The sequence below is a fragment of the Mauremys mutica genome, chromosome 14 (genome assembly GCF_020497125.1).
Source record: "Mauremys mutica isolate MM-2020 ecotype Southern chromosome 14, ASM2049712v1, whole genome shotgun sequence".
NCBI classification, from domain to species: Eukaryota; Metazoa; Chordata; order Testudines; family Geoemydidae; genus Mauremys; species Mauremys mutica.
This window is the reverse complement of record NC_059085.1, coordinates 11,331,962-11,359,068: the sequence shown is the minus strand read 5'-3', so window position 1 is coordinate 11,359,068 and position 27,107 is coordinate 11,331,962. Positions and strand designations below refer to the sequence as shown.

At 50.1% G+C, this 27,107-nt stretch overlaps 1 protein-coding gene and 1 non-coding gene across 5 annotated transcripts in view; both read left to right on the top strand.

The window, feature by feature from the left end:
• The window catches only part of CPNE2 (copine 2), a 171,353-nt gene extending 154,480 nt beyond the window's left edge, over positions 1-16,873 (top strand). For all 4 annotated transcript variants that reach the window (XM_044987115.1, XM_044987116.1, XM_044987117.1 and 1 more), the window contains 2 exons: positions 15,060-15,296; positions 16,314-16,873. In XM_044987115.1, the coding sequence (XP_044843050.1) occupies positions 15,060-15,296; positions 16,314-16,421 (345 nt within the window). In that variant the 3' untranslated portion in view covers positions 16,422-16,873. The remainder of the gene's footprint in view (positions 1-15,059; positions 15,297-16,313) is intronic.
• Positions 1,564-1,705, top strand: LOC123349671. The gene has a single exon (XR_006573615.1). It is a non-coding gene; the product is annotated as a small nucleolar RNA SNORA57 (small nucleolar RNA).
• Positions 16,874-27,107: the final 10,234 nt, after the last annotated feature.

Below are 27,107 nucleotides of genomic sequence, written 5' to 3'. Positions count from 1 at the left end.
GAGGGATACGACGCAAAGGTAGAGTAAGCAGGAAGATGGCCAGCACGCAATGGGTTAATTCCATATCCTTCCCCGTCTTCATTATATAGACACTGTTGCCAGCTCATGTGATTTCTTTATTATCAGGGATCTTGTGATATTTGGTGTCTTTTTAATTAAGTCCCCAGTGCCCAGAGTTAGGTGATTACTGGAGACTATCAGCTTTCATTTAAAGAAAAAAAAGTCACTGGCTGTCATTGTTCTAGAGAAAAGGCTGAAAACATGACCCCCTAAAGGTTCGAAAACCAGAGGGCAAATAACTAGAATCTTAGATGCATTATTTAAAAAACAAAAGAAAACCCACTTGTGATTTTTAAGCCAGTCTCATGATTGTGGGGGCCACGGCTTGTGATTGTGGAGTGCTTGGGTCTGCCCAGGGTGGGCTTTTTTCCCAAATGTTAGTTTGGGGGGGTCGGTGTTTGTGAGAGAGGGGGAGAGGTGCTTGGCGTGAGAGAGGGAAGTGGGGAGAGGGAAACGGAAGCGAACTCTTCACTACAGAGTTAGCCTAGCTCACGTGGGCTGCGCAGAGTGACTGCGTTACTACGCGGGGGTCGTATTAGCAGCTGACTCAAGCTGTAGTCTGTGCGCCGGACAGGTCAGCCGACTCGAGGTGAAAGCACCGCCGCACTTCGTGTGTGGACAGGACTCGAGTTGGGGGCAAGACTGGAGTTAGAATGCAAGTTACCTCAGCAGTGTAGACGAGCCCCGAAGGTGAGGAGACGGTGAACTATTTTGGGGGGCGGTGGCTGTCTCTCGCTGTGTGTCTGTGCAGCACCCGGCTGTCTCTAGGCCCTACAGGACTATAAATAAATAACATGACGAGGAGAGGGGTGAGAACCAGGCTGAGACGCACGATGGGCTGGGAGGGTGAGGCCAGGCAGCTGGGGGGCTGCTGCTTGTCGGGTGCTCCAACCTCTTTGGCGTGGGGGAGAATAGGCTGTTTAGCGTTTCTCCCACTCGGTGAAGCGAGCGATGCGAAGCTCTGACCCAGCCTCCTCACGGGGTCCCTGTTGTTCTGAGCAGCCAGCCTCGGAGTCCTTCTCATGAGCTGCTGGGCGAAAGAAAGCCCTCAGGTTGCTCACTCCCCAGTGTCATAAAGCCACGTGAGATCTCTAGTGGGGTGGGCACATGATGCTACAAACTACGCACGTTGCACTGGAAAAACCAGCTAGGGATTACGCGGTAAGGGCCAGGTCTTGTCCCTGCTAAGTGACCGCATTGCAGGTACCGAGTGATCAGTCATGGGTGGCATGAGGGAAGGAGAAAGGGCGCAGGACGAGCTCTCTTCCCGCTCAGCAGAGACCACGTAGTTCAGTGGTGCCTCCCCGGGGCTCTCTGTGGAGCATAGCTCTGCGGGAGATTTCTCATGGTGCTCCTGATCTGATGTAGGACGGATGTGAAGTGTCTCAGCTGGAGATACCGCTCCTAGATAAAGGGCCGTCCCCTATTTTGTGGTGTACTTGGCTGGGGGTTCTGGTTCTGATCTCTGGCCACCTCTGGGTGCAGAGTGGGGGGTTCTGGGCTCCTCCAGTTCTTGGCACACATGCAGTAGCTTGTTCCTCCTGTGTGTGACGTACGGAGGGATAGGAAACGCAAACTCCAGCGTTGTGTCTGCAGAGCCGGCAGCTCTCATCTGCTGGTCCTACCCTCATTCGCTGGCACATACTGCGCGGGAGGGCGACAAGGGGCATCTGAGGCTGCTGGGACAGTTATCAGGGTGGGGCGACAGGAGGAAAACGAGTCCCGAGTGTGATTTGGGGTAGGGATCAAACACCCTGGCGACGGTGTGTCTGGGCGAGGAGAGAGAGGGCCTGGAGCGGGGTCGCTGAAGTTCTGTGTTGGGAGTGGGAGGGGCTGCGGGGAGAGCTGCTCCCCCAGAGGTTGATCTAAATCTGATGTAGCAGGTGGGTTTCAATGGAGCCTACAATTATCTGCGTAGAACGTACTTGCTTTGTGCAGTGACTGGAGCGTGATGGAGCCTGTGCTTCTCCCCCGACAGCTCCCCCATGCACGCACACAAGTGGCACATTGCCCCAGACGCTTCACCCCGCTGCTATGGCGTCGGCTGCCAGAGTTGGGTCTGTTCGGGCCACGGCGGGCTTTGCGGGCTTTGACAGGAGCCTAGCCCCTTGTGCTGACAGGAGGCAGGGAGTCCTGGGAGTTTGCAATGGGAACCCAGAGCCTCAGATGGGGTGGGGGGAGGGAAGGGAAGTGGGTCACTTGGACCCTCAAACAGTAGAAGCAAATGTGCCGTCAGGACGGGCATTGAATGCCACCAAGTGACATTTCATCAGCCTGCCGTATGGGTGTAAGGGTTCTCAGCCAGCACTGGCCTGACAGTCCAGCAGGGAGCCATTGGCAGTGGCTTCAGGAGGCAGTGGGAATAAAGTACCTGGCAAGATATGCAGGGCCAAGGGCAGGAGGAAAATGCTCTCTCAACCCTTGGTTGAATGCAGGGGGAAGAATTTTTGTGTCTATTCATGTGGATACCAGTCACGGGGCCAGATTCCCACAGGTGCCGATTGGTACCTATTGGGGTTTACAGAACCATCTAAGCAAGTTAGGCACTTAATTCCTATTGATTTCAAGGTGAGTTAGGTACCTAACCTGCTTTAGATGGTATTATAGATTCCTATCTGCATCTATAGGCCCCTAAACGCCTTTGGAAATTTGTCCCCCGGTCACACTGATGGAATTGCGGATGCCTTTTCATCTGGGGTGATTGCTTTTGTAAGACTGTTCACAGGAAAATAATCCTGCGAGTTTTCATTTCATTGCACATTAGGGGAAGGTTTGTGTGGCCATCCTGAAATCTCTGAGTTCCTGTTTGTCACAGTTGGCCATCGGATCAGGATTTGGAAACAGCATGGTGACTCCGGTGGCCTGCGTTGCAGTGCTCGATGAGCCTGGGGCCAGGGGATTTCGACAAAACTTCTGGGAGTTAGGCACCCATTTTCATTGAATATCAGTGGGAATTGCGTGCCCTGCTCCTTAAAGCCCCTTTGAAAACCCCAGCCTGAGTGCCTAAGTAATCCTTGTGTAACAGCTCCTCTAATGACCTGCTGCACTGGGCTATGTCATGGTAGTATGGCACAATAAAAGGTAGGCTCTTCGGAAAATGTTCCTGGTTAATGGAATGTGAAAAAAAATAGAAGCATATTTACAGCTGGATTTTTGTAGCCTCAGGGCCCGATTCTCTCTTGGTGGTGTAAATCAGGAGTAGCACACACAGGAGTAACTTCAAGTAACACTGAAGTCAGTGGAGTTATCATAGAATCATAGAATCTCAGGGTTGGAAGGGACCTCAGGAGGTCATCTAGTCCAACCCCCTGCTCAAAGCAGGACCAAACCCAACTAAATCGTCCCAGCCAGGGCTTTGTCAAGCCTGATCTTAAAAACCTCTAAGGAAGGAGATTCCACCACCTCCCTAGGTAACCCATTCCAGTTCTTCACCACCCTACTAGTGAAAAAGTTTTTCCTAATGTCCAACCTAAACCTCCCCCTCTGCAACTTGAGACCATTACTCCTTGTTCTGTCATCTGGTACCACTGAGAACAGTCTAGATCCATCCTCTTTGGAACCCCCTTTCAGGTAGTTGAAAGCAGCTATCAAATCCCCCCTCATTCTTCTCTTCTGCAGGCTAAACAATCTCAGTTCCCGCAGCCTCTCCTCATAAGTCATGTGCTCCAGCCCCCTAATCATTTTTGTTGCCCTCCGCTGGACTCTCTCCACATCCTTCTTGTAGTGTGGGGCCCAAAACTGGACACAGTACTCCAAATGAGGCCTCACCAGTGCTGAATAGAGGGGAATGATCACATCCCTCGATCTGCTGGAAATGCCCCTACTTCTACAACCCAAAATGCCATTAGCCTTCTTGGCAACAAGGGCACACTGTTGACTCATATTCAGCTTTTCGTCCACCGTAACCCCTAGGTCCTTTTCTGCAGAACTGCTGCCCAGCCATTCAGTCCCTAGTCTGTAGCAGTGCATGGGATTCTTCCGTCCTAAGTGCAGGACTCTGCACTTGTCCTTGTTGAACCTCATCAGAGGTTCTTTTGGCCCAATCCTCTAATTTGATTTATGCCGATGTGAAAGGAGACGGAGGCCCATGGGTGGTGGGTCTCCTGTTAGGGGTAAAGCTTGAGAAAAGGATACAAGTATTAAGCAATTTCCATTGACCCAGGCTGAAAAGTTAAAGGGATAAAGGCCGTGAGGAGATGAGAATTTCATTTCGGTCCAGCAAGGAGATCGATAGCTACGACGTCCCAGGATCTGTTGCTCTCCACCAGCTCTGATCATGTGTCCTTGCCAGATTGCTCAGCCGTAATCCTGAGGATGATCTTAGCAGATATCCCTTAGTTCACTTCGCCTTTGAAATAGCCTGTCGATATAACGTTTGATAAGCTTTACTCCCTCCTCCTCTCCTGCATGCCTTTTAGTGCTCGTCTCTGATCCCATTGCCGATTTCACAGAGAGAAAGAACAAAGGGAAACAGATTTTTTTTAATATGCATTGAGGCAAATTCTGCCCTGTTTTATGACTGAAGCGGGTAGAATTGTATGGGGAGGAAATCAGCACCAAGTCCAACCCGGGGCGTTTTGTACATTGACTCCTTGCTCATAGGAATTGCCAAACCAGATCAAACCCAGTGTCCCGTCTCTGACAGTGGCCGGTGTCAGCAGCTGCAGAGGAAGGTGTAAAAACCTCATTGTTAGAAATTGTCTCAAGCCCAGAAGCACGAGGTTAATATCCCTTCCAAAATTTTTGTTGCCATGAATTCTGATAACATTCTTGATATCCAGACAAATATCCCTTTTAAAAACTTGTTACGTTCTCTGCAGCTGCAGATGTGTCCGTGTGTGTGTATTTATAACTACACAGCTGTCAGATTCATGGTTCCCTTGTGTTAGCTGGTGCCCTCTGATCCCTAATCACGTTGCAAAATCCACATTGCAAACTGGATCTTTTCAGTAGAGTGTAAAATAATCCAGGCTTTTTCTATTGCCAGATTGGCTTTATTTTAAGTGTTTGGAGGCTGAGGGTTGGTTTCCTAAATCTCCCTGATAATACAGCATTACCAACCTCAAGGATTCAGAAATCACAAGTGATTTAAATAATCAAACGATTGCAGAAAAAAGAGGTTCTTTTTCACTGTTTCAGTTTTTTGAGCCTTTACGGCTCATCTTTTCAAGCTCTTCTCAGCAGCCAGGAGGACTAGAAACATCCTGTATTCTTTTGTAGATGAAAGGTGAGATTCTTCACAAAATTCCCTGACTCCAGAAGCTGTGGCTTTAAGGAAAACACTTGGTATAACAGAACGCATGAAAAATGCAGTTTTGGGAGGACTGAAACTATTCACGAATTTGGGTCGAATCTGGTGAATCATTTCAGCCACACAAAAAAGAAGAAAAACCTGAAAACAAACATTTCAAAAGGGTTGAAACGGTTGGTTTAGACTTTTGTTTCGATCGACATTTTCAAAACAAAATGCTGGCTTGAAATGACATTGTTAGAACAAAATGTTGGTTTGAACATATATTGCAAATGTGATGTTCGACCCCAATGAATATATTTTTTTTTAAATTTCTGTTCACAAGAAAACATATTTTTCTAGTTTGGCTGAAAATCAATGATTCACTCAGGTCTGGTGGCCAGCAGCAGCTGCTCCAGAGGAAGGAGTAAGAACCTCACAGTAGGCACATGTGGGGTAATCTGCTCATAATGAAATATACTTCCTAGCCCCCATTGGGTAGGGGTTAGTTTATGCCCTGAAGCATGAGGGTTTATATCCATTTCAAAACACTTATTAAAAAAAATAGCATTATTGTAAGGCTGAATTTTCTTGTTTTTGACATAAACTTCAAGTCCTTTTTTGGATCCTCTTAAACTCTTAGGCTACGTCTACACTGCACTAAAAACCCCACAGTACCGAGTCTCAGAGCCCAGGTCAATTGAGTGGGACTCGCAGGGCTCGGGCTGCAGGGCTAAAAATAGTAGTGTTGACGCTCGGGCTGGAGCCCACGCCCTCCTCGCAGGGTTTTGGAGCCCAGGCCTGAATATTTACATCACAATTTTGAGCCCTGGGAGCCCGAGTCAGCTGACCTGGGCCAACTACGGCTATGCCGTGGGTGGGTCTTTTATTGCCCTGTAGCTGTATCCTTAGCATTAGTGATATTTTGTTAGCAACGAGTTTGTGGCTGATCAGTGGTTTTCTTAAACTGGGGCTGGAACCAGGGGACCCATTTTTAAGAAGTCAGGATGGGTCACTTATTCCCCTGCTCCACGTACTTCCTTTCATCGTAGCTGTTCTGAGTGCCCGGGGCCCCACCCCACTTTTCCTAAGACCCCACCCCCCTCCAACGTTCCCCCAGGCGGGGAGGTGCTCAGATCTGGGTGGCTTGATCCAAGCCCAGGTCTGATCAACACAGAGCAAGTCAGCTGTGAATGTCACACACCGATGCATCGTATTCATTTCGATGGAATAGATGAGCCAAGGGCATCAGCATAGCCCAGTCGCCGGCCAGCGTTAAATAAAGTCTGGGGTTGGGTATACAGAGACCTCAGCCAGCTGAGCACCGTGGCAAAAACACCGTTAAACATCCTGTGAGCCTTTTATTAAAGATACAGAAAAGACGGGGAAACCAGTGAGTCAGGCTTCCCTTTGAACAGCATTTCTTGTTCCCTTTCCCTGTAGCTAGAGAGAGTTTGAAAAGGAACCTCCACCCCCTTTTTGACACACTCGTCGATGGTATCAAAGATAGTAACAACTCTCCTTTTGGGGCAAAGAGAAATTGGTTGAGATGGGCTGGAGCTGCTGTTAAATTCGGTTTTCGAAGGAAAAGCTCCCTTGTTTGACAGTGTCTGGATGGTAAGGTCAGCCCAGGTGGTGATTGGATTCAGCTGAAACCGGTAAGGGGAAGCAGTGTCATCTGGCTCCCGCTCTCTGGCCCGGTCTGGTCAGGACACCTCTCAGGATCAGGGCGAAGAAGGCCTGAGGTGCCAAGAAACGGTGGGGGTGGAGCCATGATGCTGCCATAGTCTGTCTTTTCTTCCCAAGAGTCCCCCCCGCCCTCCAAAAGTCTCTTTCCCACAAAGGGAATGGTGGGTGGAATAGCCCACCCCCTCATAATTTTGTCCACCAATTAGGCCTAATATCCAACCCACCAGTTTTGGGTTCATTAACTTCCGGCTCTATGTCATCTGTTTTTAAGAAGCATCATTTCAACAGTCCTTGGATTGTATCAATGTGGCCTTTTTGGTTTAGACTAAAATAGTTTCTCTCTCTGGTTCTCTTGCGCCTGTTTAGAACAAGCTTTATTCTGTGTTACTGTGACAGACTCTTACAGCTGAACTCACAGTTCGGGTAGGCCCAGTTATCACAACAGACCCTGCTTGGAGCCCCAGTCCCTGGAAAGGGCACCAGTGCCCAGCCAGCTAATGACTGGATGTTTCTGTAGAAGAGGATGGAAGAACAAAAGCAGGATTTCAATGGTGCTTACAAATAACTTCAGACAAAACCATTAACGTTTCACACCAGCTTAGGATCTCAAAGGGGCGTGAGATAAAAAAGCCTGTGAGCGGAGTGTGTGGAGTTCATTGTAATTACGGGCATGTTTGAATCTGTGCGGTTATATTCGGTGGTGTTTTTGCATGGAATTAAATCTTTTGCTGTTAAATGTTCTCTATTAGCGAGCACACAAGACATGTCAGCTGCGAGATGCATCAGCTCGAGTGATTCAGGCTCTGAATAGGACAGCTGGTTCTCTGGTGATTAGGGTGACCTCTGAGCATTTAATGTTGACCCTCAAAACATCTCGCTCCCCCCTCAGATACGTTTCCTCCAGATCTTGCAGCGTTGGTGGAGAAGAGACAGTCCTTGGTTGTAATGAATGTAAAAAGGATGCTGAATCAAGGCTGCTGGACACAGTCAGATCTTTTAGTTCTCTCTGGCTCTCATACTTCCAAGGGGACTAACACGACCAATGCTGACTTCTGTCACCAACAGGGCCTCCCTAAGTCCAGGCCTGGAGTGAGTCCTCATGGAAGGGACTGCTGATTGCACTCTAGGACCTGCATGTCCTGTCGTTGCATACAGATCCGTGCAGGCCATCCGATAGGTGTTATGGAGTTGTGACCCCTGCAAAATACTTCAAAAACGATGGCACTTCCCTTTGACCAGCCCAGGAGCCACTCTGACGTAGGAGAACTTCCGAGGGAGGGAACAGAATGAAAGGGTGCCGTCAATTCTGACAAAGATCAGAATGCAGCAGCTGATTTAATAACACTGGTCATCAGGAGCACGTCACTCCGTTAATCTCTTTGCTTCACGGGCTACCCTCCGGACACAGAGTCAGATTCAGGGTGTCACTCCAGATCTTCAAAGCCCTCTGTTGCATTGGCTCAGAGTTCTGGACCTTACTGCTTCCCCAGCAAAGAGCTAAAGCTCACTGCTTCAACTCAGCTTTCCCGTGACAGGGGAGTGATGGGAGGGGAAGGCAAATAGGGAGAGGCATGTTCCAAATCCAACTGAAGATGACGCAGAAATTTTTTCACCCTACCTATAGTTGTGGGGGACGTCAGAGATTTTGTGTCTCCACCGTGACAACTGCAAAGTTTTGACTAGTGGATCACCTCTTGGTGATGGACAGTCTGACTGAATTCAAGCTGCCTCCCCTTGGAGAGCATTGGGTATCTCTCACTCCGTCTTCGTGAACAGGACTGCTCAGATCCATGGCAGTACCAGGTTCTATGGGTACAGTATCCGAGAGGCTCTGGGGATCTTTTGGCTAAGTCTGGCTAGGTTTCCTTGATGGAGTTTTGGGATGTACCTGTCAGATGGACCTTTGTAAAAGCCATTGGGGAGAGCTTGGTTCTGATACTGATGAGGCTATTTAATGCTTCTCTTTTTTAAGGCAAGATGCCACTTATCCCATAAGCGGTTAGTCTTGACACTAACCAATATCCACCATGTCTTGAACCTCCCTCTGTGGGGAAGGTTATTGAGAAGATCAATAGTAGCAGGTCTAGACTGGCAGAATTCTCCCAGTTTCCTTATTCCTTGTAAATCTAATCTCTCTCTAGCATGGAGACCGCACCGGACTTTTGGTTCCCCTGTAGGGCAACCAGACAGCAAGTGTGAAAAATTGGGACAGGGAGTGGGGGGTAATAGGAGCCTATATGAGAAAAAGACCCCCAAATCAGGACTGTCCCTATAAAATCAGGACATCTGGTCACCCTATTCCCCTGGCAGTCAACAAAGATCAGCTATCTATGTTCTCAGACTGTTCAGTAGTTCTTGATATGCTTGACCATGAGGACATAAGTGGATGGAATTGCTTTTGAGTAGAATCTGCTCATGCCTCTCAGCACCCCTGAGAGAGAATCACTGATCTCCTCTGAGGGCTGTCTTGTGGGGTTCCCTCACCCGTCCCATCTCATGGGCGCCAGGCTGCTGGGGAAGACTGATGGTTAGATATTTGGGCTGCAGCGGCATCTGTTTGCTGATGATCCCCAACTCCCTTTGTCACAGGAGCTGGATTCTACACTCTACAGGAACTCCTCACTTAACGTTGCAGTTCTGTTCCTGAAAAATGCGACTTTAAGCGAAACAATGTTAAGCGAATCCAATTTCCCTTTTTTTCACCACACACACACACACACACACACACACACACACACACACACACACACACACACACACACACACACACACACACACACACACAGAGAGACAGAGACAGAGACAGAGACAGAGACAGAGACAGAGTCAGGGCCGGCTTTAGGCCTATTCCACCAATTCTCCCGAATCGGGCCCTACACCTAAGATGGCCCCGCGCCCCGTGAGAATCCCTTCCCTGGCTAGAGGCGCCTTTTTAATTTTTATACACTTGGCGGCGCTCCGGGTCTTCGGCAGCACTTTGGCGGCGGGTCCTTCGCTTGCTCTGGGTCTTCGGCGACACTTCAGCGGTGGGTCCTTCAGTGCTGCCGAAGACCTGGAGCGAGTGGATGACCCGCCACCGAAGTGCCACCGAAGACTCGGAGCACCGCCCGGTGAGTACAAGCCCCATGTGGTTTTTTTAAGTTTTGTTTTTTTTAAGTCATCCCTGCCAGAGCCCCGCCAAAACTGTTGGAATTGGGCCCCGCACTTCCTAAAGCCGGCCCTGCATGCAGTATAAGTTTTAAACAAACAATTTAATACTGGTACACAGTGATGATGATTGTGAAGCTTGGTTGAGGTGGAGGAGTCAGAGGGCGGGCTATTTCCCAGGGAATGCCTTACTGCTAAATGATGAACTAGCAATTGACTGAGCCCTCAAGGGTTAACTCTCACAACACTCTACAAGCAGGGGCGGCTCTAGCTTTTCTGTCGCTCCAAGCACGGCAGGCAGGCTGCCTTCAGCGGCGCAGCTGCGGGAGGTCCCCGGTCCCATGCCTTCAGCAGTGTGCCTGCAGGAGGTCCCCCGTCCTGCGGATTTGGCGGCGCGCCTGCGGGAGGTCCCCGGTCCCATGCCTTCAGCAGCGTGCCTGCGGGAGGTCCCCGGTCCTACGGATTTGGCGGCGCGCCTGCGGGAGGTCCCCGGTCCCATGCCTTCGGCAGCGTGCCTGCGGGAGGTCCCCGGTCCTGCGGATTTGGTGGCGCGCCTGCGGGAGGTCTGCCAGTCCCACAGCTTCGGCGTACCTGCCCCCGAATTGCCACCAAATCTGCAAGACTGCCGCCCTCGCGGGGACCGGCATGGCGCCCCCCATGGCTTGCCGCCCCAGTCACGCGCTTGGAGTGCTGGTGCCTGGAGCCGCCACTGTCTACAAGGCAGCAGGAAAGGAGGGAGGGAAGACAGAGACACACACCCTGTGTGTGAGAGAAAAATGCGCATTTCCCCTTTAAGTAGCTGACCCCAGACTCAGGTACACTGCCTTGTTAATTAAATCAGCTTGCTGAGACCTGAGCGGGCAGCTACTGCCTAGAAGCTCCCTCCCTCCATCATGTGTCCCCCCTGCTCTATGGAAGATGGGGTAGGCAGGGTGCAGGAGCAGAGGGGAGACGGACACCCTGACATTAGCCCCCCTTTTCCCCTCTCCCCCCGTACAGCAAGCAGGAGTCTCTGGGAGCGGCTCCAAGGCGGAGGGCAGGAGCAGCGCATGGCAGTGGGGGGAGGGACAGCTGCTGCACAGGGAACTTAGGGGAGTGCGGAGCTGATAGGGGAGCTGCCGGTCCACCCTGGTTCCAACCACCCACCAGCTAGCTTCAGCGGGCTGCTCTTCCTGCAAGCAGTGGACAAACAGGTGGCTGCCAAACGACTTAGAAGGGAGCATTTCACAACTTTAAACAAGCAAGTTCCCTAATTGATCAGCAACTTAACATCGAAACAACGTTAACCGGGATGACTTTAAGTGAGGAGTTCCGGTACATATGAGCAAAGATAGCACCAGTAATTATACTAAGAAATACAGATGCTACCAACCCTCATGCTTCAGGGCATAATCCAATCACCAGGTGGGGTCAGGAAGAAATTTCCCCTTCCTGGGAAAGCATTGCAAAATTAAGCATATCACTGTGAGTTTGTGCCTTCCACCTAACACATGGATTTGGGTGTTACTAATAAACTAGACTGTATGGGTCCCATTGGTTTGATCTAATCGTTGGTCTGGGTGGGTCCATGTCAGTAACCCTTTTCTAAGCTCAAGTGAACTGTTTTTTTACTTATATGGGGTTTGTTTCTCATGAAGAGAGTGAGTCGGGTCTGAAATACAGTCAAACCCTGGCACATGGGCTCAGTCCTCTGTGTTTTACTGGCAATTTAGGGTGTACCAGAAGCAGCCGAATGATAACTGACTTGAATGGGATTTCTCCATTTCTGCACCAAAGTTGTGTCTTAACTAGAAGTGACACAGAGAGCAGGGCCTCTGTCTCAAGCTGTTACATCTCTGCTGGCAGCGCTGGAGGTTGACAGGAGAGAAATCACGGCTCTTGCTCTGTCAGGTAATCTCTTCCGGCCTGCTTACCTCTGGCGTAGGAAGGGGGGAAGAGTTCAAATGCTTGTGCATCACTGAGTCATCTTGCACCACTTGGAATGACGTTGTCATGGAAATGTCATAAGCAAATTCACATCCACCTGGTGTCCGACCTCGTTGCAATTGCACAGCCATTTTCACTGGTGTGTGTGTGCACGTACACACACACACAATCTCACTCGCCACCGAACTGCATGAAATAGTTCTGCTGCTGGATCTGACTCACCCTAGAACTGCATGAAATAGTCCTGGCGCTGACTATAGCGAGCGATGTCTGTAAGTCCGGAGGAATAGTCACCAAGGACGTGGGACTAGGCTTATTTCCGATATATCTGACTTCCTGGAGTTCACACGGAGGATGATGTTGGCCCAAGGAGTAGAGGCCTAAACAGTGCAGCTATAAAGATCTCTTCTCTTTAGAGCATACAATGAAGGGTGCTTTAAGCTGTGTGGCACCTAAAAATCTTAGCTGAAAAGCAAGGGAGATGTACCGGATCTTCCTGAGCTCTGTACTGCTTTGCTCCCAGGGCAGAGGCAGGCTCTGTGCTGGAGTTTCTCTCTCCAGCAGCCAAGGGTTAAAACGGCAAAAGCAGGGGATAGACGAGTAAAACCCCTTCACCCCCCCCCCTTCTCCTGCCCGCACTTCCAAACTGGCTGCGCCCCTGGAATTTGCAGGACCATCTGTTGCACCTTTGGGTGCTCCTCGCTGCAGGCTTTGCACATGTAAAGGCAGGCTTTGGGGGTGCACTTTGGATGGGCTCACTTGAAAATGTTGGCCCCAACCGTCTAGAATCCTGTGATTTTAAAAATGAAGGTGGTTGGAAATGTTTGAAGCGGGTTAAAATTCCTGGCTGCCAGAGAGCGGCTGGTGACCCCTTTAACTCTTAAAATGCTGGGCTCTGAGTCGAAGGGAGAGGGGGTGCTCACGTTGAGGCAGTCTCATTAGCCAGTAGGATGAGTGTCTTGGCGGCACATTGTACACCAATGGGAAGACCCATGCCAGGCATCTTTACACCTGCATCTTTAAACATTCATTGAGTGAATCCCTAGGCTGCTTAATAGCAGTCTATTTGGAGGCAAAAGTCCCGCTTGGGTTTGACCCAGTAACGTTGCAGGGAGCATTCTCGCTCCACAATTGTGGATATTTCCCCAAATCTGACAAAAAGTCTGTGTGTTTCTTATCCCTCTTCCCGGTGAGGTGCACTAGCTAGTCAACAACCTTTCTATGGGCAGTCAGCAAGGGACCGAACAGGAATTTAGATCTCACTTCCCTCTTTTGTTTTACTTCCTGCCACGTAAGCAGCACTACTGTAGGCACAGCCCTGGCAGTCCTGGACACACCTGGGTGGCTTTGAATAGAATTCGAACCATGTGAGTTTTTTTCTTTTAGAAGCAATGGAATGACCCAGTGGGAGTGGGGAAAGTTGACCATAAAACTGAAAGTTTTCTTGAGAGCTGACATGATACTCGGGCCATTCGCTGGCGTTCTGCTCACGGTGACTTTGCCCTGGGTGACTAGAATGGATGGAATTTGCGTAGCCCAGTCAATGGCATAGCAAGCTGGGGAGAGGTGGACTGTCTAGCACAGTGGATTGGCAATGGGCTATGGAGAAGAGCAGCGTGTAAATTACCAGGTTTGGCTCATGTTGCTTCTCACATCCCTTGAGCAAAGTTGAATCTTGAACTCCCTGTGATGGAGGCAAAACTCACCCTGAAATGGGGCAAGTTTTGTTAATAACAATCTCTAGCGCTTCTCATCAGTACAGCTCAAAGCGCTGTATACAGGAGGCCAGGATCACTGTCCCTGTTTTACAGATGGGGAAAACTGAGGTACAGAGACACTCAGCAGGCCCGTGGTAGAACTAGGACTAGAACTTGAGTATCCTGAGTCTCAGTCTAGTGCAGTATCCACTATGCCACGCTGCCTCCCCGGAGCAATTGAACACTGCAGATCCCAGGGGCTCGTAAGAGTTGGTTTCACCCAGTGGCTCCACTAATGGTTCTGCTACAGGTCTCTAATATTTATCAAATGTCCATTTAACAAAGATTAAACGGCCACAGCTCTGACCTGTTTGTCTTAACGGGACAAACACAGGCACTGAGCAATACAAGAGGAAGGGAAGAGGGTGAGAGTGAATAAAGATCACGAGAATTGTACTAAGTTTCATAGGAGACTCGGGACCAGTTGTGCAAAGGTGCATTTGGAACGCTTGGAAAACAGACCAGCTTCTAGGCGGGTGACACCTGGGAACCAGATAGTTCTTAGAAGCCGGGAGATGGGTGCGGTAGAGGGCGCTAACCCAGGGGTGGCTTCAGTCTCAGGGCCTTCCTCCGGGTGAGTCAGCCATTGTCAGTGGAGATGTGGATAGGCTGGGAGCAAATGTCCAGAGAGTCAGTGAGGAAACCGTAAGGGAGGTGGCTGGGTGGGCGACCAGTGACCAGGAGGGATGTTGGCTTGAGGCGCTTCCTGAGGGAAGGGTGGTTGCAGGAGTGTAAGGCAACTCGGAGGAGACCGAGTCTCCTGGCGAATGAGGGGAGAAGGTCTGAGGAGGTGAGTAAGGGGCCTACAGGCCTTCGGAGCAGTGGGTTGATGGAGGATGGGTGTAGCTGGATGGGATGGTGGATCGTGAGGAGACACTGGCCCAAATTTTCTGAAATAGGAGCCTAAATTTAGGTTGCAAAGTTTATGTCCGGGCACCTATGGGTGGGGTTTTCAAAGTGATATAGAAGCACAAGTCCCATTGAAAGTGAATCTCATTGAGATTCAGTGGCGCTTATGCTCCTAAATCACTTAGGCTTTTGACATGCCCGTATCATACGGGAAAGGCATCTGCAATCTCTCACACTGCAGTGGCCCAGTCACATGGGCTGGGGCTGAGTTCGTGTTAACCCTTTCCTCTCCCCATCGGGCAAGGCTTTGCGGGGAGAGTGCCCGGGGCTGGGAGAAGCCTGGAGCCCATAACCTACCCGCAGCGCCGCCTCTGATTTCACTCTCGGCTCTGTCCCCCCAGCAATACTTCATCCTGCTGATCATCACGGACGGCGTCATCAGCGACATGGACGAGACGAGACACGCCGTGGTGCAGGCCTCCAAGCTGCCCATGTCCATCATCATCGTGGGGGTGGGCAACGCGGACTTTGCAGCCATGGAGTTCCTGGACGGGGATAACCGCGTGCTCCGGTCGTACACCGGCGAGGAAGCCATGCGGGACATTGTGCAGTTTGTTCCCTTCCGCGAGTTCCGCAGCGTAAGTGCAGGAGGCTTTGCTGTGCCCGCCAGACCCGGGCCGTTTCCAGCAGGGTGTAAGTCAGCCACAGAGACCCATCCCAGGGGGATCCTGCCCCCGAGCTGGCGTGCTCTGTTTATTTCCCTGGTTAAAGACGAGGGGAGCGGCTCATACGTTTAGTGCTGTAGCGTTCTAGGTCCTTAGGCTGTGTGGTGCAGCTGGTGGCGCTCAGAGGCCTCCTGCTAGACTGGGGGTCCTACCCAGTTCTCACGTGGTGCATTGCTGCAGATGAGACGTGAACCCAGGGGACGTTACTGTCATTTTCCAGGCTGCCAGCAGAATCAAAGCGCAGATAAGCGTGAGTCTGGGCAGCAAGGCCTGGCACTTGCATCTGTTTTGCAGGCCGGAGCAAAGAGAGCGTAAGTGACGCTGCCCAAAGCTCACAAAGCAGGCAGGTGGCAGGGCTGGGGTTATAACCCAGAATCCCTGACTCCCAGTCCTGGGCCATAACCACTAGGCAATTCTGCCTCTGCAGGGAAGCTTTTCAGACTCCATAGGGGCTAACGTGACGTTCCTGCTGTCCAGCGAGCAATCCCGTACAATAGCACTGTGAGGCTAGTCCCAGTGTCCGGGCCGTCATCCCTTCTCCCTTCAGAGCAGCTGCTGCTGGCCAAGGCTGTGTGAGAGCTATTAGCGAGTGTATCCTGCCTACGCAGTCACTGCAGGGTAACCGTCTGACTCAATGCTCTAAGTGCTTTGGGATGCCGGGAGAAAGAGAGGCAGGATACCAAGGCACATTCTCTAACATATCAGCCCCGCTGGCCTCCATTGTAGTGGTGAGTGGGCGTGATCTAAAGCCACCGTGGCAACAGTCACCTTCTCTACCAGCACCTGGGCTTGCATGAAAACCTGGTAACCGCAGGTGGCCTACACCCACCCTGGTAATTGTACACGGGCCTTAATACCAGCCCAGGGACCCGCTGCGGCAGCTGCTGGGCACAAGAAATCATTTGGCCTGTTTGTTCTTTTTTTATACAGGCACCTAAAGAAACTTTGGCCAAAGCGGTGTTGGCAGAACTCCCCCAGCAAGTCGTTCAGTATTTCAAGCATCAAAATCTGCCTCCCCTCAGCTCGGAGCCAGCGTAGCGCTGGGAGCATCGGTGTTGTCTGCATGTTGCCGGTTTCCGGAGGGTGCATGTTTCACATGCTTTTAAACCTTTGTACTCTTTTAATTTAATTAGTTTATTTTATTAAAAACTCTCTGACCCGGAGAAGCAGCTGAATTGGCTTTGTACGTTCCCGGGCCAGCGTAACAGTCACGGGCAGAACGGAGACCTCTCCTGCCTCCCTCCAGTCACTCTTAAGTATTGAAGGTACTTTGTATAATTTCAGTGGAACGGGATGAAAATTTTTACAGATCAGAACTTGTTTTTTTCCAAACAACAGAATGCTTAATATATTACACCCACTCCTGAGTATAGATCACGTATCTGTGCTGTACCCATAACCCGCTCATGCTCTATGGTCATTTTTATACTGTGTACATGTTATATTTGTTATACTCAGGTTAATAAAGAAACTCAGATATTTAAAAGCCAGGCCTGGGTCCGTTGTTTGGGTCCAATGCAGAAAGGCCTCGTAGCACCCTGCACAGCATTTAATGCTGGCTGCCTTGCTCTGCCGGGGTAATCGGGCAAACATCTTACTCCTTGGCATAGGCGCCAACTTTCTCCGGCGCCGGTGGGTGCCCGCCCCAACTCCACCCTGGCCCCGCCCCCATTCCAGCCCCACCCCCCCAAGCCCCCACTCTAACTCCGCCCCCTCCCTGCCCCTATTGGATCCCTTCCGCAAATCCCCGCCCCAGCCCGCCTCCTCCCCCAGCCCCGGAGCACCCACGGAGCCGGTGCCTATGCTCCTTGGGCAAGAACGTTCCCTGGTTGGGTTTCACCCTTGCCTGTATCTTCAATGGTTGACTGGGGCCCTGATTCAGCAAAGCACAGAAGCAAGCGCTGAATCCCCTTGACTTCAGTGGCTCTGAAGCATGTGATTAAAATGAAGCACAAGAGTGGAGGTGTTTTGCTGAATACGGGTGGACTTGAGCAGATGCTTAATTTTCATCACGTGATTAACTTCGTGGCTGGGTCTTCTGTCTGACCTAGACTGATGCTCAAGGGGGCCCCATCTCTTGTTTGGACAGCACCAAGCACAATGGGGTCCCTGACTAGAATAATAATAGTGACCGTGTGGGCGCATCGTGCACAAATTTCATGTATCCACCCTCACAACACCCCTGCGAGGTAAGACAGCGTTGTAAAGGGGGGAAACTGAGGCACATCACGGTGAAGTGATTTGCCCCATGGTCACCCAGGGAGCCTGTGGAAGAGCCAGGAAGTTGCCCCTAGATCTTCTGAGTCTCAATCCAGTGCCTTAACCACATGGCCATGCTACCGCTATGGATGTGCTCTAGCATGTAGACATTGAAATTCAGTAAGAAAGAGAAGCATAAGTACCCTAAACAAAAGTGACCCCCGCTCTTGCCTTCTAAGGGTGCAGCCGTTGGCCCTGCATTATTTTTCCCTTCATCTCTTTTGCCCCTGAGGGCTGGATGCTTTGAGCAGGGCCCACGTGGCTGTGGAATCCCTTCCTGCCAGACCTGAGGATGTGTCCAACCGCTTTCAGAGCGCAGTGCAAAACCCGTCGGTTGTGCAGGTCGCCCCGACTGACTTCAGCAGAACAGCCCACCCCTGTTTCTCATGGAGCTCTCCAGAATTCCTCACCGTAGGTAACAGTAGCTGAAAGCCAGAACAGCCATGCAAAGTGGCCTTTATGGACACATCCTGCTGGTGCGTAATGCCCCAGTCTCCCTGCCATGGGTATGGAAGCGGCACAGATAGATCCATCCTGCCAGGTGTGCGTCTTGCACTTGGTCTAGCTCAACTGCTAGAGGTCTGACCTTGGAAACCAGTGGGTCACTGCACGTCTCCTCGCACAGCAGCTGGCTGAGGTTTCTACAGGGACGTCTCGCGTGGCTCTGGTTCGCGTTGTGCTGTAAAGCCTTGATTCCGTGCAGTACCCTCACGTCTGTCGTCAGAGTAACTGGAGGGGCCCTGCGCCTTTCCGCCGTATCCAGGCCGCTCCACGGGGAAGCATCTGATATCAAACCACTTCCTATAGTTGAGTTAGGCCGAAAGGTCTCGCAGAGGCAATAACGCCACCGATGGTGCAACACAAAGTGTCGCCCTAGCATATTTGGCAGCTTTTTCGTGTCTGGGGCCAAAAGTGTGTCGGTCTCCCCCAGGAGCAGTTCTTCATTCCCAGTGCGGTGGAGCAGAAGGTGGGTCCGTGAGAGGACGTCTCCGGAGAGTTCGTAAACCTTGCTGCCTCTCAGTGACTGTCTGTACGGAAGCTTTTGGACTGCTCAGGAACTGACCCAGGAGTCAGGCCACCCAGCCCCGAAGGGCACAGCTTGTGGGCTGAGCGCACACAGCTACCGTCTGCCTACCCCGCTCATTGCACGCCTGGTATCTACCTAGGGTGACCAGACAGCAAGTGTGAAAAATCGGGACGGGGGTGGGGGGAAATAGGAGCCTATATAAGAAAAAGACCCAAAAATCAGGACTGTCCCTATAAAATCGGGACATGTGGTCACCCTATATCTACCCTCTTGCTCAAAGTCCCGCTGGGGGGAATGGCCTTTCCTGCTCCGCGCACCGTAGCAAGCCAGGGTCCGGTTTTACTGTAGCCAGGCAGTTGTCTTTAAGCGGAATAAATCATCACACAGCCGGCAACAACCGCAGCTGTGCTCTTAAGACCAAAGCGTAGCGTCAGCTTAAACCAGGGAAACCCAGTGAGTGGCAGACGCGCTCCCCTGGCTTTACTGGCCAGCCAGCAACCCCTGACTGACAGGTTCTTTGCCCTATTGTCAGCGGTCTCGTCCCGCCCTCAGGAACCTAAAGGATCTGGAGGGGGCGGCGGCAGCTTCCTTTGGGCAAAGCAGCAGCCAGAGCTGAGACAGGCACGTGCCACGCCCCGGCAGTGACGAAGGTTGTCAGTGGCAGGGGAGAAAGGAGGGCCGGGGGCCAGTTGGCTCCATCCCTTCACGATCTGCTTTGTTTCATTGTCCCCAGGTTCCTGGTGCCGAGCCCTGGATCCTGCTCTGGTGAGTTTCATTCAAAGTTAATTGCAGATGGTTACCTGGCTGATGAGGCCAACACCCATAGCATTTCCATCCAGTGTCCCCCTCGGCAAGATCTTTTCATTGCCTGCACCTATGGGGTGGCTACCGAGGTTTCCTTGTGCTAAGGAGCAGGCACTTGCTGTATGCAGGTGGGTAGAGAGGAAGGATGGTCCAGTGGGTCAGACACTAAACTAGGCATTGGAAGATTTGCTCTGCCACAGACTTCCTGTGTGACCTTGGGCAAGTCACTTCGTCTCTCAGTGCCTCCGTTCCCATCTGCACAATGGGGATGATAGCACTGCCCTGCCTCACAGGGGTGTGAGGAGAAATGCATTGTAGCTGGAGAGGTGCTCAGATGGGACAGTAAGGGGGGACATTAGGTGTGTTTTCCTGTGTTCCTATCCGTGTACTATGTCCTGATGCTGTGGGGAGTGACCTGGCTTTACCATTTGGCTGTTAAATTGGTTTAGCAAGGTGCAACCTGGGGACTTTCACAACTCTCTGCCCATCCCTGGCTGACGGGAGAAGCACCCACACGTATCTCACTCTTTTGTACTCCCTCCTGTAGTTTGTTTTCTTGGCTTCTGTGCTTATCAGGAAGTGTCTCTAAGGGGATTGAGCTGGATTTCTATTTGTTCTGTAACCAAAGAGACTTGGTTGACACCACAATTTACCCTTCACTGGGGTCCAAAAGGCCAGATAGAAGGGTTACACGGATCTGCAATTCCCTTTGGAAGTGCTCTTTGCAGGGCAGAAGGCCTAGTGGCTAGAACACTGGACTGGGACTCAGGAGACCTGCGAAATGGGGATATGATTCTGATATCCTCTGTAAAGTGCTTTGAGATCTACTGATAGAAACACTGCAGAAGAGCTCGGTGGTGGTGGTATTTATTTATTTATTCATACCAGCTGCACCTAGAGGCCCCAGCTGAGATCAGGGCCTTAGTGTGCTATGCTTTTTACAGATATATCCTGCCCTAGAGAACTTGCCATCTAAATAGCCACTGTAACGCCATTTCTGCTCCATGTTTTCCTTGAAGATGATGCCTTGGAAGACCGATCTGGTGTGCTGGGTCACACTCTCCTACGCTTTCCGTGCCATGGAAACAACCTATCATATTTTATACGTTATCTAAACTGACGGCTTTCCCAGTAAATACCTTCTATGCCAGAGCATGCAGTTACTCCCATGGCAACTTCTCCGATAGTGAGTAAGGCCCCATTCCTCAATGATTTCAATGGAAATTAGACCTGTAACTACCTTTGAGGGATCTGGCCTGGAGAGCTTCCTTCATCAGTGAATACGATTCTAGATCTCCCTCACTGCAGCCACTGAACTAGGAAGCGGATTGTGCACTGTTGGCTGATTAGGGAGATACTGTGTTATTCCGCAGTTTTCTTTTGTTTCAACAAGTCCTCAATGTTCAGCTCTACTCTGAAAGGTGACTGTGTAGAAAGGTTGCTGTTGTAGTCAAGAGATCTGCTCTTTGTGCCGATCCATAGCTGCTGATCTGTGCATAAAATAGGGTTTTGCTGCCTTGTCACGCCTCGTTGCCCTGCAGAGAACACAGCCACAGGGGTGCGAGCTGGACTCTGCCTTCAGCAGAAGTGTTTAAGTTCCAATCAGTTGTACCTGTACTACCCTACTGAAGGAGGGGGAGGGGGAGGGGGAGGGGGGAGAGATCACACTGGTGTAACTGAAGACCTGATTTGGCCTGCAGAGACTCGATTGCTGCTGCTAATGCACAAGAAGGAAGGAGTCCAGCTTTATGCTGGGATCCCAAGTCAGGTTTGCCAGTTGGGGGCAAACCACCCTTTGTAACTTGGGAATGGTGCCTCTTGGCGCTGAAATCACTGAAACCGATTGAACAGGCACCTCCTCACAGGGCCACTTACAAGCGGATACAGGATCAGGACCCGGTCTTTTTATACAGTGTCTTAACATCCCCTTGACCACCCAGTCCTGGTTAAACAATAGGCTTTTGATGTAACCTTTTGCTTTCTAAACACCACCAGTAATTAGTTAACAAATTAACATAGGGCGATTTATCCAGTAGTCAGTCTATTACAAACGTCAAAGACAACGACATTATTTTAAACCAAGATTCATCCAAATGTTAATATTCCCTTTTGATCTCTGAATCAATATAGTGACAGACCGAAACTGTCTGTTTCCGGGTAGCATCTAAGATACACACAGTTAGTCTAACAATATGGGTTTGAATTTCAAAGTTCTAGGTGATTTAGCATGAATGGCTCTAAAACATGACTTCAAAGGGGGGCTTTGGGTCATTCAGCCTGCAAGCTGGTTAACCCTTTCTAGCCATGCATCACAAATGCCCTTTATTTCCTTCCTGCATGTCCCCAAGGCACATGCCACCCAGACACTCTCCTCCTCCCTGCTTGGGATCCTGAAGTGGTGGTGTCATATGATGCATCTTGGAGGGGGAGAATAAGTCTAGAAGATCTTGCTGTTCAGACCATGCTGCCTTATTGAATATGGCAGATGAATGATGCACTGGTCACTTCAGATTGGATAAAGAAATGGGAGCTGGCTGCAGGCTAATTTAGAACCCGTGCCCAGACACTCTTGCTGCCGATGGTAGTGAAGACATGGAGTGCCTGGGCTGCTCTCTGACGAGTAACAGGAACTGGGTGTGAGTGTAAAGCTTCTGGCCTTAGATCTGTGTCCAATTCAGTGCAGGAGAAGGAGGGACAACATTATTGACAGCTCAATGTTTACCCAAGTACCTTTCAAAAGGAAACAGCTAGATTCATCATCTCTTCTGCACCCCGCTCATCAGACATGTGTTGCCACACTGCCCCCCCACTCCCCCTTGCAAAGACCTTGGGGTTGCAAACATCAGTACAACACAGACAGGAGTAACCTGTAACCTGTAGCAACAAAGAGGTGCAGGCAGTCTTTAAATTGCAACCCCCCCATCCTGACAGGTGTGGTGGGATGCGACTATAACAGAACGGCTTAATAATAAAGGGGATCGTAACAGAGTCTAATGACCATGGACATGCCTTTTCAAGCCCCTAAAAATCACAGCTTTGTATAGCGATATATTCCTGTAACAGGCACTTTAGAATAACCTTAACTCTGACTGACATTCCTGTTTGTTCTGCAGTCCTTTTATTTAAACTGATTTATATAAAACGGTTTTGGAAAAAAGAGCCAAATCACGTATATACATTCTGACAAACGGATTAACCTCAACCACAAGCCTGCAGCCATAAGAGTGCACTTGTCCGATAACTATGGCATTTATTCTAAAGCAACAGCAAGTAGTACTTGGCCAAATTAGCCTGTGTCTGAATTGACAAATAATGGGTCCCATTTGGCAGGATCCTTTCAACAAAAATACTTAGATACCAAAAATCAAGAAGAAGGGGGGGGGGGGGGGGAGTGTGTGTGTGTGTGTGAGAGAGAGAGAGAGACTGTGTGTGTGAGAGAGAGATATGCTATACACATTCTTATATACTTGAGCAGAATGTGTTTATTACATGGGCAAGGCATGATTGATGGGGCCTTAAATGACTCATTTCCTAGCTTTTAAGTTCTTGTTTGTTTTTCCCTGAGTGGTGCAGTAGGTTACAATGCTGTCACGTAGTAACGGTAACATTTTGATTAGCTAGGAAGCGCCTCTTATGAGATGGTTTTAGTGTGTCTGCAGGGAACGTAAATACTACGGCATGGCACATTATCCAGCACAGTACGGGGCGCACAGGCCCTCAGTAGCAAAGCACTTAAGGGCTGTGCCACACACCCAGCAGGCGCTGGCTCTAACGCCAGCTGAACCAGACCAGCGCTGAGGCCGCACTCCCAGTGTCAGGGTGAGCCTCCGGTAGCCCAGGTCCACTGCCCCTCCATGTTGGCATAGTATGGAAATGGGATGTGGCCAAAGTGGGTTTAGCTGGACTGTCTCTAGGCCACATGTGTGTCACCTGACACAAATTAGAGCCATTTTCAGAGCTCCTGCCGTGCTGGGGGACTGACCTGTATTGAGCAGCATTAACAAAGCGCTACGGGGAGCTGTGATCTGGGCTCACAACCCTCCCGCTCCAGCTAGCTTGTGCTCTGCACCGTGTAGCCGCTCCTCAGGCCCAGGCCCATACTGGGTTTAACTGTGTAGTGGGATTTCACTTTGTCTCTGCTTTTTGGAGCATTGGCCCCGCTTCTCTTCCCCCCCACCCCCCATCAGCCAGTTTTAGGAATCATCCTGTTTATTTTTCTTTTAAAAACAACAACAAAAAAAACCTGAATACAGGTCTCAGGTCTCTAGTGATGTCTGACAAGATTTAATCAATTTCACAGATTAACTCGTTAATTACTTTGCATGCCTTTGAAGCATTGCGCTCGCTTCTCAGTTAGGCTTTGGCAAGGCTTGTGGCTAAACTGAATCTGCCTCACGCTGGGAAGAGAGTTTGGGGTTTCTTCATCTTTGTGGTTTTTACCTGTTAGAAACTTCGAAGTGATGAAAGATCTGTGCCAGTTGGGAAAAACTGGGCATCTAGCTAATTAGAACCATGTTCTCTAAGCATTTGCTTGAGCTGTTGATGAGTGAAATGAGATCTTCAGCACTAATTACTGCTTTGTTCTGTCACTAACTAGATGAACAAGCTTTAAAGATAATTGTAAAATGTGAATTCTATTATGAGAACCACTGACAAGCACTCCTCATATCAAACTCTATTAGACTTGATTTTTTTCCTTTAGCTAAACTGTTTGTGGTGGAAGCTTCCTGCAGCTCCATGCTGCCCCCAGGAGTAAATACAGTAACAAGCTGGAACGACCATTACTTCTAGCTTGCCTGGTCATCTCTCAACTTGACTGGAGTGCTGGCAACAAGGCCAGTGCTCCAGTCATTTCAGCTGATTGTTTGGAATGCTGCCATTTTAATGCAAAAGTGCTGCTCAACTCTGCTCGCCATGGGCTGCTTCGCACAATCTATTGGCTATCACTTGCGGTAAAAATCAAAGCTGATTTTTAAATACAGCTCTATTTAAGCACAGGACTTGGGCTAGCAACATAATTCTTGTATGTGACATTTGTCTTTGCAAAAGATGGATCTTAATGAAACATTCAGCTCTTACCCTCCAAACTTTGGAAGGGTGAGAAAGAGGTTTCCAAATAGCTCCAAATCGTGTAAGTGGCTATTTTTTACAATAGGTTGAAACAACTCAGAGTAACCTCCCCCACCCCCAGACTTTGGGGTGTTCAACTTCCAGATTGGAGTCTTACAGCTCAGACCAGGGGCGGCTCTAGGATTTGCGGCACCCCAAGCAGGGCAGCACGCCGCGAAGGGCGCTCTGGCGGTCGCCGGTCCCATGGCTCCGGTGGACCTCCTGCAGACGTGCCTGCGGACTGGAGCCACGGGACCAGCCCTCCCGCGGGACGCTGCCCGAAGTGCGCGCTTGGCGCACTGGGGTCTGGAGCCGGCCCTGGCTCAGACTCACAGCTGGTTCTTACCAAGGAAATTCCGTACGTGTTGGCTGCATGCCTCTACTCTGGAAAGATATCTTCACCGCTCAAGTCTTATTTGTCCATGTTCATTTTATTTTTAATTTTACTATTGCAGAGTCTTTTGCTAGATTAGTCACGTGCTTTGTAATGAGAAACTGGCATTTAAAAATAAATGAAGCAACTCAGTTACTGGACTGCTACCGTGCTGTCAAACTTCCCCTACAGATGCACTGACCCCAAGGCAATGCATGTCTATTTCAGTTCTGCCTCCGCCCTGAAGAGCTACCAGCTCAGTGTCAGATTAGCCAGCTGATTTTCTGCATGTTCTATTCTCCCCCCCCTCCGCCCCCGCCCATTCCTCCAGCAAATCACTGGGTGCACTTAGTGTGCTCCAAAGCAGTGTATGCTAAGGTAAACAGACAGCTTTCCTCTCAGCAGTAAAGAACCTTCCCTTCCACCGGTTCTTCTGAAGCTTATCCCCCTCAGAGCTCTAGCAAGTGTTTCGCATAATGAAGGGAACTGACTATTTTGTCAACTTGCAGCTGTGGGTGAAGCATCGCCATTCAAAAAGCAAGCCCAGCATATTGGAAGTTAGGCCCAATACCGCCACCTGTAAGGCGGATTGAAAGCGCTGTGCACAGTTCTGGCTAACTGTGCAGAAATAGATGGATCACTTGCACAATTCATGCCGCTTTACAAAGAGGGTCAGGCCTCTTCTGCAGCTTCTGTCACTTAGTAGCTGTGCACTTAGGAACCAGTAACTGCAGGGAACATAAACAAAAGCTACGTGCTATTCAGGGAAGTCCACTTGGAGCTTGTGGCATGCAAGTGCGTGAGTTGATGCAACAGAAGCACGTTAGCCAAAGACTCAGACTTTAAGGTCAGAAGGGACCATTATGATCATCTAGTCTGACCTCCCGCACAACGCAGGCCACAGAATCTCACCCACCCACTCCTGTAACAAACCCCTAACCTATGTCTGAGTTATTGAAGTCCTCAAATCGTGGTTTGAAGACCTCAAGCTGCAGAGACTCCTCCAGCAAGTGACCCATGCCCCATGCTGCAGAGGAAGGCGAAAAACCTCCAGGGCCTCTGCCAATCTGCCCTGGAGGAAAATTCCTTCCCGACCCCAAATATGGCGATCAGTTAAACCCTGAGCATGTGGTCAAGACTCACCAGCCAGCACCCAGAAAGAATCCTCTGTAGTAACTCAGATCCCACCCCATCTAACATCCCATCACTGAGGAAAACGTGTGGGATTTTGGATCCACGTAACCCAAGATCCACACCCATGAAATGTGAATGGAGTCAAGGGACCTATCTGGTTCCCTAGGCAAAAGCCTGCACTGCTGCAGGAGATGGTCGGGGTCGAGCAGCAGCTGAGGAACTGCCCATTTCGGGGAATACTCTTCTTGTACAAGTAAAATGTTTAGGAGATGTCATTGCCCAGTTACAGTTTGTGCCTTAACAAGAAATGCCTGGTTTCCTTCGGCCTTCATCAGATCTATTTCCTTGTGGGCTCCTCTGGCTTACTCCATAAGACATCACTTATTCTTTTACAGGCAAAATATGTTAGTCTCAGTAGCCCAAGCCTTGCTCCCATACAATCCCACCTGATGTTGGGATAACTACATCGCTCAGGGGTGTGGAAAATCTACACCCATGAGCCAAGCAGATATGCTGACCTAACTCCCGGTGCAAACAGGGCTGTGTCATGGGAGGGCTTCTGTTGCCATAGCTACTGCCCCTCGGGGACGGGAGTAGCTACTTTAAGATATCCTTCTCTTAGAGGAAAGCTGGTAGTCACCACATTTACCAGGATCCCAGATTAGTGTATATCTAGAGAGAGGCTATACTCTCAGCCTTGAGCAGAGGGGGTGAATATTAGATCCATCACCCATAGGTGCATTTAACAATTGAGGTTTGGCTGAATAGTTTTGCTTTGGTAAAACGAGTCAGGTAGGAAGACCAGCGGTTTGCACTAAACAGCAAGACTTGATTTTTCAGACATCTACGCTCTGGGAAGAGCTCCATTCAGAGCGAGGGTCTTGTGTTGCTGCCTCTTCTTACTTCATAGGGTGCTGGCACGTGCTGCTCTTTGATGGCAAGGGGCTGGGCACAGTAGAAATTGCTTAATGGCACAGCCTCACCAATGAATTATGAATGGCAAAAGCCAAGATAAAAA